This window comes from Macaca fascicularis, chromosome 5 (assembly GCF_037993035.2).
Source record: "Macaca fascicularis isolate 582-1 chromosome 5, T2T-MFA8v1.1".
NCBI lineage: Eukaryota > Metazoa > Chordata > Mammalia > Primates > Cercopithecidae > Macaca > Macaca fascicularis.
The window spans coordinates 151,672,897-151,686,095 of record NC_088379.1 but is presented as its reverse complement, the minus strand read 5'-3'; the positions used below and the strand labels follow the sequence as shown (position 1 = coordinate 151,686,095).

The following is a 13,199-nucleotide window of genomic DNA, read 5'->3' as shown; positions in this document are numbered from 1 at the left end:
CTCATGTTCCTGAGGAGCAGAGGGTGTGTCTTTGATTTAGAGCAGTTCCTTTGCAAGACCCTCATGTGAATTTCATGTGATTGACATTTTCCCTACTTGGTCAATAATGAACTATACTTGTCCTACTGCCCATATGTTTCCTGTTTTTCTGTAAATTGTTTAAGGAAATACCCACACTCTCTCCACTCTCTCAACCCACAAAAAAGATCAGTTGTCTTTACTTTGAGGAGGGACACTCCTACCCGGAGCTGTTCACTGGTGGCTAATTAACAGGTTCCCAAAGAATTCTTGTCCTAATATCTACATAGCACTTTATATTATCTCACAGTGCCACAACCATTCTCAGAGGTAGACTTTCTTTTTTACTATGAGGAAATTAAACTTAAAGAGATTTCCTGGCCCAAATGTGTTGGGTATGGAAGGCTAGCACATGAATCCAAGTATTCTTATTCTAAGGTTAGTTTTCATTTCAGCAGGCCACATCTGTCTCCATGGGGAAGCTACTATGGAATCAAGTACAAGGCCAAAGCTGTTTTTTGCCCCTCTGCTCCCAGGAATTATTGCACAGTGGTGTGGGATAGGAGCCATCAACACTGAAGTATCTACCTGTATTTTCCTGGGAACCTACCCTTCTATCCATGGGTTGAAGAGTCACACCTCACAGATAAAATTGGGCACCTCTGATTGTTGCCACGTGCTTCAGAGCCCATGGAGATCAGGGCCATGAGAGAGTGGTGCAGTATAAGCACAACTTTAGCCCTGGAAAAACCTGTCTTCAGTCATTGTTAATTCACATAGTTGTATCAGTCCAAAGTCTGGAGCACTGAACTGTAAATGCCTTGAGGGTTACAGGCATATTCTCATCTACTTAAGATCCTGTGGTCTAACATGGTGCCTGAGACACAATAATGGTATTTGCTGAAAAAAACAAATGAACTATTTTGGCAGAAAATATAATTATATTCGATCTTTACTTTAAACTTCTAGAATGTCATATAAATTATATGTACCTTAAAAAGACACCAGAAAGTCTCTTCCTAAATATTTTGATATTTGGATTCCAAAAGATCTCTTATAAATTCACAAAATTCAGAGGCACTGCCCTTTAACTCAGAAAGGTCTACGTCAATTCATATCAGATTAGATCTAAGTGCTACTTGTTGTGTAAGACAGGGTGAAAAGAATATTCTCAGGTTTACACAGGGTTATTAGGAGACTTGAAAATGAAAATCAAAGGTCATAATAATGTATATTTCAAAATTGCTAAAAGAATACATTGTTAACATTCTTACCACATTAAGAAATGGTAATTTGGTGAGGTGATAGATATGTTATTATTTATTAAAAATAGATACATTTTTAAAGTACAAAAAAAATCCCCAAATTTTGAACTTTGTGGTTTTAGCAGGAATTAAAACCCTGGGTCAATATATAGCCATAAGTTTTAACAACAGCATTATGTCAAGCAGTCACTTGCAAACCACATGAAACTCAAATTTTATGAAGTGTCACAATAGCCTCATTGAAATTATTTCCCAAATATTGACACTGAGAAAGCAAACAAAATATCAACCCTGCCACTCAGACTTAAACCTTCTAGGCTGCCTGATTCAGGCAGTAACAGACAAGGTGTTTTTATGTCGTCCCTCACACTGACTCTGTCTTCCAAATGCCGTCATATGACTTTTGCTAATTCTTTCTTAGAAAATGTGCAAAAAGGATTTCCATAGAGGTCTTTGGAGATTTCCTGTGTCCTCATGTGTGTAATAGGTTGGGTCATGTAATAATGAAGGAAAAAGGAAGAACGGGGATTCTATTTTACGTATTTTTCTCCTTCCGGCCATTGAAAGAGGGAAAAAAGGAAAAGGGAAAATTATACCATACAGATGATGTCAGTGTTAAATTAAATTGAGATCACATGTTTGGCTGTGGCAGCTGTAATCTTTTGATTATTGAAGAGATTGTTGGTAATGAAATACATTTGTAAGAAATATTTTTAGTGTAAACTGTATACATGCACAAACTGTGAGCTATGCATCTAATAAAATGATAGATTTAGAAATTGCCTGGTACCTAAATTCATGTTTTTCAAATAGCTATTTATAGAAAGAAAAGTGATATTTAAGCTATCATAGTAGAATATTATAATCTGCCTTATATTACCTTAGATAATAGTCCCATATTTTAAAATAATGTAAAAACCATTCAATTATTTATTCATGCCTAAGTTATATAAATTGGAAGATTTGGGGAATTGTGCAAGAAAAGAATTATTTTATCCAAAAGTAAGGCCTCACTGTCATGGCTTAAAGAGATTGCCACAAAACAAGTTATACTACAGATAAAAAATAAACCAAACCAACATGAATTTTTAATCAATAAAATTTTTTATAGACATTAAAAACAAGTATTAATTTTAAGTTTTTCTCTTATGAAATGAAACATCAGTGTATCTGGCTGTGCTATATGTTCAATATGTATTTCTCTTCCTGATAGGTCCTTGACACTTACTGTAAAATCTCCACAGAACTGGATGATGATCTCAGCCTGGGGAGAGCCTATGAAGCCATAGCCAAGGTCCTGCAGAGGTAAGTTAGCACATCCTCGTCTTGCTGTCACTGTGAATTCACTCAACTGTGAAAGGCTTAAATTGTTTGAGGTCTGTCGCTTTCCATTACCGCCTGCTTAAATTTTAAGCAGTGCCCTTCTTAAGTGACCCTTTCATCGTAAGTTACTTTAAACCATTTTGGTATTTTAGAATACGCATCTAAACTCTTCTTTGTCTGTGCCTCCTTCGTTGTATTTTCTTTTTGGTTTTCTGTAAGTTTAGTGATGACCTTGAATAAAAGAGAAAAAAATCAGGTCACATCTCACAAGTTAAGAAAGCAGAGAGCACAGAAATATGTAGTTCGCTTCAGTGGCTGTGGCTCACCGTAACCTTTCCAGATCTCTTCTTTGAGGAGTTTCCATTTATGCTTCAGTCACGCTTTTCCGTTAAGACATTTCTCCGTTGAGCACATCTGGATAAACAACTGGAGTTAAAACCAATATTTCCAATATTTCATTTAAAACAGAAAATGTTAGATACCTGAACAACTTCTGATACCTATTTTTCCATGGAAGGCATATCATTCATCCTTCAGTCATTGTCTTGCAATCATTGTTTACTCCATTTGATTGTTATAGAGTAGCATTATGACTTAAGAAATAATAACAATAAGAGAAGTTATCGGTTAAGGCCTTGGTTTTTACTATGTTATCTTATATCCAAGATACAGCTTTTTAATAATAGTAATGTTGGTAGCAGTAACTATCGTAACAGATATAGATTGTGTTAAGTTCTAATTTCTTTCCATTTATATCAGTTGTAAACACATACAGGGAGGTGTTTTAAAAGTAAAACTGTTATTTGAAAGACATTTGAAACATTAAAAAGTACCTAGTGAAGTAAAATTGGAATCATTATATAAGTACCATTACTAATATAATAATCATAGTTTAAAATATCAGTACCAATGAAATTAAAGATATCCTACAAAATAAGTAAAATGCAGTAATCACTGGATAAATGGTTTAGGAATGCAGACATATTTAGAAGGAGAGGCCAGGCACGTTGGCTCATGCTTGTAATCCCAGCACTTTGGGAGGCCGAGGTGAGCAGATCACCTGAGGTAAGGAGTTTGAGATCAGCCTGGCCAACACGGTGAAACCCCCCCTCTACTAAAAATACCAAAGAAAAAAAAAAAAAAGATTAGTTGACCATGGAGGTGGGCTCCTGTAATCCCAGCTACTTGGGAGGCTGAGGCAGGAGAATCACTTGAACCTGGGAGGTGGCGGTTGCAGTGAGCCGAGATTGCACTCCAGCCAGGGCATCAAGAGTGAAACTCTGTCTCAAAAAAAAAAAAAAAGAAAAGAAAAGAAAAAGAAAAAAAGAAAGAAAGAAAAAAAAAAGGAAAAGGAGAGTATGGGTGTTTACCCAAGAAAGACAGAGCCAGTCATGGGTAAGGCAAGCAGCCTGTGAATGTTGTGATCCTTCTAAATAAAGATTGGTAACTAGTCCATGGAAGACCAACTCAGCTATTTTTTAAAACTTTTACTTCCAAACAACAACCCAGAAGATGCAGATGGTTGAATACAAAGAAGAGACTGATAAGAATTCAATTTATGTCTATTTGGAACAAACCAGCTCTGCTGATTGTACATTTGATTATGAACTTACTTGACTCTGCTGTTATCACTGCCCAAAAATCAGCAGAAAAGGACTGCATTCTTTGCTTTGCTTTGTAGGAGCATATAAATGTATCCCCTAACATGTTTATAAAATAATTTTTACAAAATGACATTTCCATTGTGTTCCAGCATAACTAGAGAGATAAGCTGAGTGTGGTGGTGGGGTCCTGTAATCCCAATTATTTGGGAGGCTGAGACGGGAAGATCTATGGAGCCCAGGAGTTTGAGTCCAACCTGGGCAACATAGCAAGACCTCATCTCAAAAATAAATTAATTAATTAATAAAGAGATAAAACTTCAAGGGAAAAATTTATTTATAAACATCTACTAAGCACTTACTATGTCACAGGACAAATATTGAAATGTCCCTTTGGTTACTGATGGTCTTTATAATTATTTTTGAAACTTCCAGAGACATAAGCCTGTCTTCAAATAATTCTCACCTCTTAGCTTTGTTTCTTATCTGGAATATTTTAGCCTCCATCCCAGGATTTGAATTCCTGGTCGATACAGTCAAAGCTAAGTGAAGAGCTGAACAATTATCTGGTGAATTTTGGCACTAACAGGCAATCTGATGTTTTAATTTGCCTATTTAAGTATTATTTGGAGCTTGGGAGTGGGACGGGACAGAGCTATATTTGATGTATCATGAAGCTGAATGTGTTTTGGGTAGGACTGGGGACCATTCTGTTCCAACACTCTCAGCAGCCTGCCAATGTGCCTGAGGGCAAACATTTAAAGGAGCAAGAAGATTTGTCCCCCATTTTACTTTTATGCCAAGTAAACTAATTCTTTTTGTAAGAATTCCTGGCCAGGCACAATGGCTCACACTTGTAATCCCAGCACTTTGGGAGGCCAAAGTGTGAGGATCACTTAAGTGCAGAAGTTCGAGACCAGCCTGGGCCACATAGTGAGAACCTATCTCTATTTAAAAAAAAAAAAAAAAATTAATTAAAAAAAGAATTCCCATCTACTAAAGTACAATAAAGCCACCAGTGATTTCATGGTAGACATGGATTCTTAATTTTATAATGTTATACAATGCACAAGACAGTGCAGAGGATGCATATTCTGAGGTCATAGTGAAAAAGTATCCCAAGGCCACAACCAGCTTTCCAATCCAAATCTGATTTTGCAGCATCGTTGTTGGTTACAGAGGAGCACTCAGGGAGTGCAAGCCTCCACATATTATTTCAACATCTGTGCAAAATAATTCAAAAGGGTGATCTACTAACAGGCAGATGTTTCCAAACCTAAAATTCTATAAGATAGACAACAGCATCCTGAATAGCGTAAAGCATTATTAAATCAAGTCCACTCATTGAATAAATGCTTTGATGTAAATTCTGTGATCATTTTTAGAACATTTTGCTTGAAAGACTTGATATCCTTCAGTAAACATGCATGTGCACACAAACACACATGCACATACCCACACACATAAACACAAACACACACATGTACCAGCCCTTTCATAGCCCTAAATTGTCCTTCTCAGGTTAGTAGCAACATGCAAGAAACAGACTACAGCCCAAATAGAGGAAATTATGGTGGTGGCAGCTGAGAAATAAATCAAATTGCATATGAAGCTTAGCATCACCTCTAAATCTCTTTTTCCTAACCTATGCAATTGCACAAGTTTCACTAATGGTAGCCCTATCTCTATAAACATATTTTATATCTTTAAAGGAAATGGAAGAGGATAGCCATGTCTAGGATAAGTGTGTGTCTAAGGCCATCAACTGAGCGTGCATGAACGGTGAATAAGATCTAAGGCTGGAAGCTTCTAAAATGGTTATAAGAATTTATACTAAGCCCTCAATTGAAAAACACACCACAATCCCTCAAGACTGAGGATTTGGTAATACAGAGTTGCCTGTCTAGTGATATTATTAATAGATACAGACTTGGTGTTAGAGTTATTGGGGAAGGTGTTAAGTGAACAAGTTTTGTTATTTTTGCCAATGATCTGAATAATATTAATTGCATAAGACTTTAAGCAACATAGCAGAAAATAAGCATTTGTAATACTGTTCTTCCCCCGCTTGGAATAATAGTGAAGAAAAGAGTTGATGTTCTAAAATACTAAAAATTGCCTTGTGAAACTACAATAAAAGCTAGAATTATGGTCCATAAAACAAAGAGAAAATGAGTTGAGAAATTACAAGTAAATATTATTATTATACAGACAGACAGTTTGAGTAAATACAGAGAGGGAAAATCCCTATATTTTCCTCATGGCATTTCTTTTTTTGCCTCATTTACTGAAGTAGTTCATTTACAGAAGTGTCACAACTTTCCAAAATACTCAGATTATTAAAAAAAAATACGGAGAAAAATTTCACAAAAATATGTTTAATACATATTGGTCACAACTAACCCATCTCTGGGTTTATTCCATACCAATTGTAAATTTTCTTGCAAACTCGAGTTAAATTATTTCCTAGAAAACTTTCCACAATGGAGATCTTTAAATCAATCAGCACAAAGTTTCAAGTGTGAAAATTACCTTTCTGTTATAGCTGAAAATTAATTTTTTCTTGCTTGAGAGAAATGACACGCCCTAGTAATTTTCATATATTCTTTAAAATGGAACATCCGGGCTTTGATGTGAAATTTCCTAAAAATGACCAAAAAAATACATCAAAACATATCTATTAATTCATGAAATTAAGAATAGCTTTTTGCATTTTCTCCTGTCACTGATCCCATTTGCCTTATTACTTTCATCTGTGGCCCACAAACTTGGTGGCACAATCAACAAACCCCTTAGTGGCTGTTTCATCTCTGCTCTATTTGATTTCTTCTCTCTGAGTAAATGATTAAGTTTTCATGCATTGGTTCAACCAAAATCTATGTTCACTCAACCACATCCTTTATTGATTACTTCTACTGCAAACAGTAGGCCAAGTGTGATATACATAATTGGACAGTTGTCAAGGGACGTGGGTGTTAACGGTCCTGTTTTCCCAGTTGGAAACTGGAATCACCTTGATACACAAATAGTCTGCACTGTTTCATTCTCATTCTTTGGACCGAGGAGTCCTGTTCCTCCGAATATATGTTTTTAACTCTCTAAGGTCTGGTTGAATGAATTTAATGATTATACCATATAATATGCTGTTCAAGTTGCACCTGTGCACTGCATATAGAAAACTGGAATTAATATTTATCTAACATTTTAACCTTGTCCTTTAACTTATACAAATAAGCTGTAGCTTTTCTATAAGAAAATATTCCGTGTTTTCCCCTTCCATAAAAAGAATGGCTTCTGAATCTGTTGCTAACTTTTAAATTTGGAAAACCTTTAACCAGCATATAATGTTAATATTTCAGATGTTGCATTAACAGCTTTGCTGACTGTAGATCTCTACATTCATTGAGTAAAGCAAATGACTTACAATAATAAGACTTTGTTTCTCTAGCATTATTCATTAGAGCAAATTCTAGATAATTTTGTATGTTTTGGAGATCTGTTGCTCCTCTGGAAGAAAAATGACTTGAATTACCCAGCAATAGTTTTTTTTATACTATTTTGTGTTTCTCATACTCTAAACTTAGTTTTCTTGCTTGTTTCTTTGTTTGCACATATCTTGATTTAACAATCCTCAGCAGGCCAAATCTAATTGAAAATGTACTTTCTTCAAAAATATATTGGTTTTTAGAAACATGAACATAAATAAGCTTCAGCGAGTCCATCTTAGCTAAATAATTAATAATCATAATTTTCCCTAAGGTTTTAAAGAGATATTCAGAGAAATCATCATTTTTCCCCCATCAATTTTTCTTGAATATTATAGTCTAGGAAAGAGTGTGAAAAATTAACAATTTGATAGAACATTTTTAGTCCTAGAACCACAAGTTCGCTCAAAATTCTAAATAATATATTTTCTTTATTAATATTTTATACTCAAGCTCTCTCGATAACTTTTAGTTTCACAAAACAAATATTTAAATTAAAATAATCGGTGAACCTCTCATTATATTTTACTCTATGCCTGCATTTGAAAATTTCCTCCAATAATTCATATTTTTTTCTGGAGAATTGACCTATGCCTATATGTGGAAGATCAGTCATAATTTTGGTATGAAAAAGTGAGGACAGACTTTTAAAAAGTTGTGTTCACAGCTGCAGTAACATAAAATTTCATCCTATTTCTGATGTGTAGAACACTCTTTTATCAATAAGAGAAAAAAAAGTATTTGATAGTACTTGATATTCAAGTAAACAAAAAATGTGAGCTCTTTGATTTTTCCCCTTAGGAAATAGACACCAGGACTTCATGTGACTGATTTGCAGAGCATACATTCAAATCAGAGTGTTTAATTCATCATATGATGAATGTTTTCAGGAAGGATTGCTTAGCTAAATTGAATTTGCCTCTTGGCTTGTGGTAGACAATGTCAAGTAGAGAGCTGTCAATGTGATAGTTGTTTATTTCACTGAGAGACAATAATAACGCAAGTGCCATTTATTGAATCCCTACTACATGCCAAACTATACATTTACACAATTTTTCATCCCACAGCAACTTGTGGCCATTTTTAAAATGAAGAAACAAAAGTTTTCTTTAGTTTCATAACTTTAGTATAATCAAAGTTATTAATCTAAGAGGCCGAGCTGATATTCAAACCTACATCTTTCTAAATTCCACCATAACTCATTTTGACTTTAAAGTAATCTAACTTATTTTTACAAACATATCAGTGTTTACCTGTGAAAATGAATGTTTTTCAAACCCTGGGAGGTTATGCAAGGAGATAACCCTAATCCTACCAATATTTTTTAAAAATAAACTCCATTGAAAATACATTCTGGGGCATATAGAAATGCTACTGGTGGGTGCAGGGCCAAGATGGCCTACTAGAAGCTGGGGCTCCCATCAAAATAAACCATAATAAGTGAGTGAATCCTTCACCAGCAACCAAAGTATCCAGGTTCTGTCATCAAAATTGACTAGAAGGCAGGTGTGACCCACAGAGAGAGGGAAGAGCAGTGTGGTGTGGTGGCCCACCTGAGAGCCACACGGGGAAGAGGAGCCCCCTCCCTCCAGCCAAGGGATGTGGGCACAGACACGGATGAAGGATCAAATGGATGAAGTGGCAGAAGTAGGCTACAGAAGATGGGTAATAAAAACCTACGATGAGTTAAGGGAGCATGTTCTAACCCAATGCAAACAAGCTAAGAACCTTGATAAAAGGTTAGAGGAGTTCCTAACTAGAATAACCAGTTTAGAGAGGAACATAAACGACCTGATGGAGCTGAAAAACACAGCACGAGAACTTCATGAAGTGTACACAAGTATCAACAGCTGAATCAGCCAAGCAGAAGAAAGGATATCAGAGTGTGAAGGCCATCTTACTGAAATAAGACATGCAAACAAAAATAGAGAAAAAAGAATGAAAAGGAATGAACAAAGCCTCCAAGAAATATGGGATTTCATAAAAAGACCAAACCTACAATTGATTGGAGTACCAGAGGAGATGAAGAGAATTGAAACAAGCTAGAAAATACACTTCAGGATATTATCCAGGAGAATTTTCCCAACCTAGCAAGACAAGCCAACATGGAAATTCAGGAAATACAGAGAACACCATTAATATACTCCATGAGAATATCAACCGCAAGAAGCATGATGATCAGATTCTCCAAGGTCGAAATGAAGGAAAAACTGTTAAGGGCAGCCAGAGAATGATTCAAAAAGACAAAGAAGGGCATTACATAATGGTAAAGGGAACAATTCAACAAGACTAATTTGTAACTAATTATTCTAAATATATATGCACCCAATGAAGGAGCACCCAGATTCATAAAGCAAGTTCTTAGAGACCTACAAAGAGACTTAGTCTCCCACACAATAATAGTGGGAGACTTTAACAACCCACTGTCAGTATTAGGCAGATTAACGAGACAGAAAATTAACAAGAATATTCAGGACTTGAACTCAGTTCTGGGTCAAGTGGACCTAGTAGACAGCTACAGAACTCTCTACCCCAAATCAACAGAATATACACTCTTCTCAGTGCCACATGGCACTTATTCTAAAATTGACCACATAATTGGAAGTAAAACACTCCTCAGCAAATACAAAAGAACTGAAGTCATAACAAACAGTCTCTCAGATCACAGTGCAATCAAGTTAGAATTCAGGATTAAGAAACTCACTCAAAACTGCAAAATTACATGGAAATTGAACAACTGGATCCTGAATGACTACTGGGTAAATAATGAAATTAGGATGGAAATTAAGAAATTCTTTGAAACCAATGAGAATAAAGAGACAACATAACAGAAACTCTAAGACACAGCTAAAACAGTGTTAAGAGGGAAATTTATAGCACTAAATGCCCACAGGAGAAAGTGGAAAAAATCTAAAATAGACACACTAAACTCACAATTAAAAGAGTTTGAGAGGTGAGAGCAAACTAATCCAAAAGCTAGCAGAAAACAAGAAATAACTAACATCATAGAGGAATTGAGGGAGATAGAAACACGAAAAATCCTCCAAAAAAATCAATGAATCCGGGAGCTGGTTTTATGAAAAAATTAACAAAATTGATAAACTGCTAGCAAGACTAATAAAGAAGAAGAGAAAGAAGAATCAAATTGACACAATAAAAAATGATAAAGGGGATATCACCAGTGACCCCACAGAAATACAAACTACCACTACAGAATACGGTAAACACCTCTACACAAATAAACTAGACAATATAGAAGAATTGGATAAATTCCTGGATGCATACACCTTACCAAGACTAAACCAGAAAGAAGTCGGATCCCTGAATAGGCTAATAATAAGCTCTGAAATTGTGGCAGTAATTAATAGCCTAACAACCAAAAAATCCCAGGACCAGACAAATTCACAGCTGAATTCTTCCAGATATACAAAGAGAAGCTGGTACTATTCCTCTGGAACTATTCCAAACAATTGAAAAAGAGGGAATTTCCTCTAACTCATTTTATGAAGCCAGCATCATCCTGTTACCAAAATCGGGAAGAGACACAACAAAAAAAGAAAATTTCAGGCCAATATCCCTGATGAACATCAATGTGAAAATCCTCAATAAAATACTGGCAAACTGATTCCAGCAGCACGTTAAAAACTTATCCACCACAATCAAGTCAGCTTTATCCCTGGGATGCAAGGCTGGTTCGACATAAGCAAATCAATAAATGTAATCAATCACATAAACCAGAACCAATGACAAAGCCCACAGGATTACCTCAATAGATGCAGAAAAGGCCTTCGATAAAATTCAACATCCCTTCATGTTAAAAACTCTCAATAAAGTAGGTATCGATGGAACATCTCTCAAAATCACAAGAGCTATTTATGGCAAACCCACAGCCAATATCATACTGAATACGCAAAAGCTGAAAGCATTCCCTTTGAAAACTGACACAAGACAAGGATACCTTCTTTCACCACTTCTATTCAACATAGTATTGGGCGTTCTGGCCAGGGCAATCAGGCAAGAGAAAGAAATAAAGCGTATTCAAACAGGAAGAGAGGAAGTCAAATTGTCTCTGTTTGCAGATGACATGATTGTATATTTAGAAAATCCCATCGTCTCAGCCCAAAACCTCCTTAAGCTGAGAAGCAACTTCAGCAAAGTCTCAGGATACAAAATCAATGTGCAAAAATCATAAGTATTCCTTTACACCAACAGTAGGCAAGCAGAGAGCCAAATCATGAATGAACTCCCATTCACAATTGCTACAAAGAGAATAAAATACCTAGGAATGCAGCTAACAAGAGATGTGAAGGACCTCTTTAAGGAGCACTACAAACCACTACTCAAGGAAATAAGAGAGAAAACAAACAGATGGAGAAACATTCCATCTCCATGGATAGAAAGAATGAATATCTTGAAAATGGCCATACTGCTCAAAGTAATTTATAGATTCAATGCTATTCCCATCAAACTACCATTGACATTCTTCACAGAATTAGAAAAAACTATTTTAAATTTCATGTGGAATCAAAGAAGACCCCGGATAGCCAAGACACTCTTAAGCAAAAAGAACAAAGCTGGAGGCATCATGCTACCTGACTTCAAACTATACTACAAGGCTACAGTAACCAAAACAGCATGGTACTTGTACCAAAACAGACATATAGACCAGTGGATCAGAACAAAGACCTCAGAAATAACACCACACATCTACAACTATCTGATCTTCAACAAGCCTGACAAAAACAATCAATGGGGAAAGGATCTCCTATTAAGTAAATGGTGCTGGGAAAACTGGCTAACCATATGAAGAAAACTGAAACTGGACCCCTTCTTTACACCTTATACAAAAACTAACACAAGATGAATTAAAGACTTAAATGTAAAACCCCAAACCATAAAAACCCTAGAAGTAAACCTAGGCAATACCATTCAGGACATAGGCATGGGCAATGACTTCATGACAAAAACATCAAAAGCATTGCAATAAAAACAAAAATTGACAAATGGGATCTAATTAAACTAAAGAGCTTCTGCGCAGCAAAAGAAACTATCATCAGAGTGAACAGGCAATCTACAGAATGGGAGAACACTTTTGCAATCTACCCATCTGACAAAGGTCTAATATCCAGAATTTTCAAGGAACTTAAATATATTCACAAGGAAAAAACAACCCCATCAAAAAGTGGGCAAAGGATATGAACAGACACTTCTCAAAAGAAGACATTTATGCAGCCAACAAACATGAAAAAAAGCTCTACATCACTGATCATCATAGAAATGCAAATCAAAACCACAAGGAGATACCATCTCACGCCAGTCAGAATGGCAATTATTAAAAAGTCAGGAAACAATAGATTCTGGTGAGACTGTGGAGAAATAGGAACACTTTTACACTGTTGGTGGAAGTGTAAATTAGTTCAACTATTGTGGAAGACAGTATGGCGATTCCTCAAAGATCTAGAAGCAGCAATATCATTTGACTCAGTAATCCCATTACTGGATATATA

At 35.7% G+C, this 13,199-nt stretch overlaps 1 protein-coding gene across 2 annotated transcripts in view; it reads left to right on the top strand.

Annotated features, from left to right (window-relative positions):
• Positions 1–13,199, top strand: part of TTC29 (tetratricopeptide repeat domain 29) — a 279,537-nt gene that overhangs the window by 133,688 nt on the left and 132,650 nt on the right. The window contains exons 9-10 of one of the 2 annotated variants that reach the window (XR_012435150.1): positions 2,497–2,588; positions 4,643–4,796. Coding sequence is in view for 1 of the 2 variants with exons in the window: in XM_045392931.2 (XP_045248866.1) it covers positions 2,497–2,588 (92 nt within the window). In the remaining variant the exon portion in view is untranslated. The remainder of the gene's footprint in view (positions 1–2,496; positions 2,589–4,642; positions 4,797–13,199) is intronic. The other variant, XM_045392931.2, reaches the window with a different exon arrangement.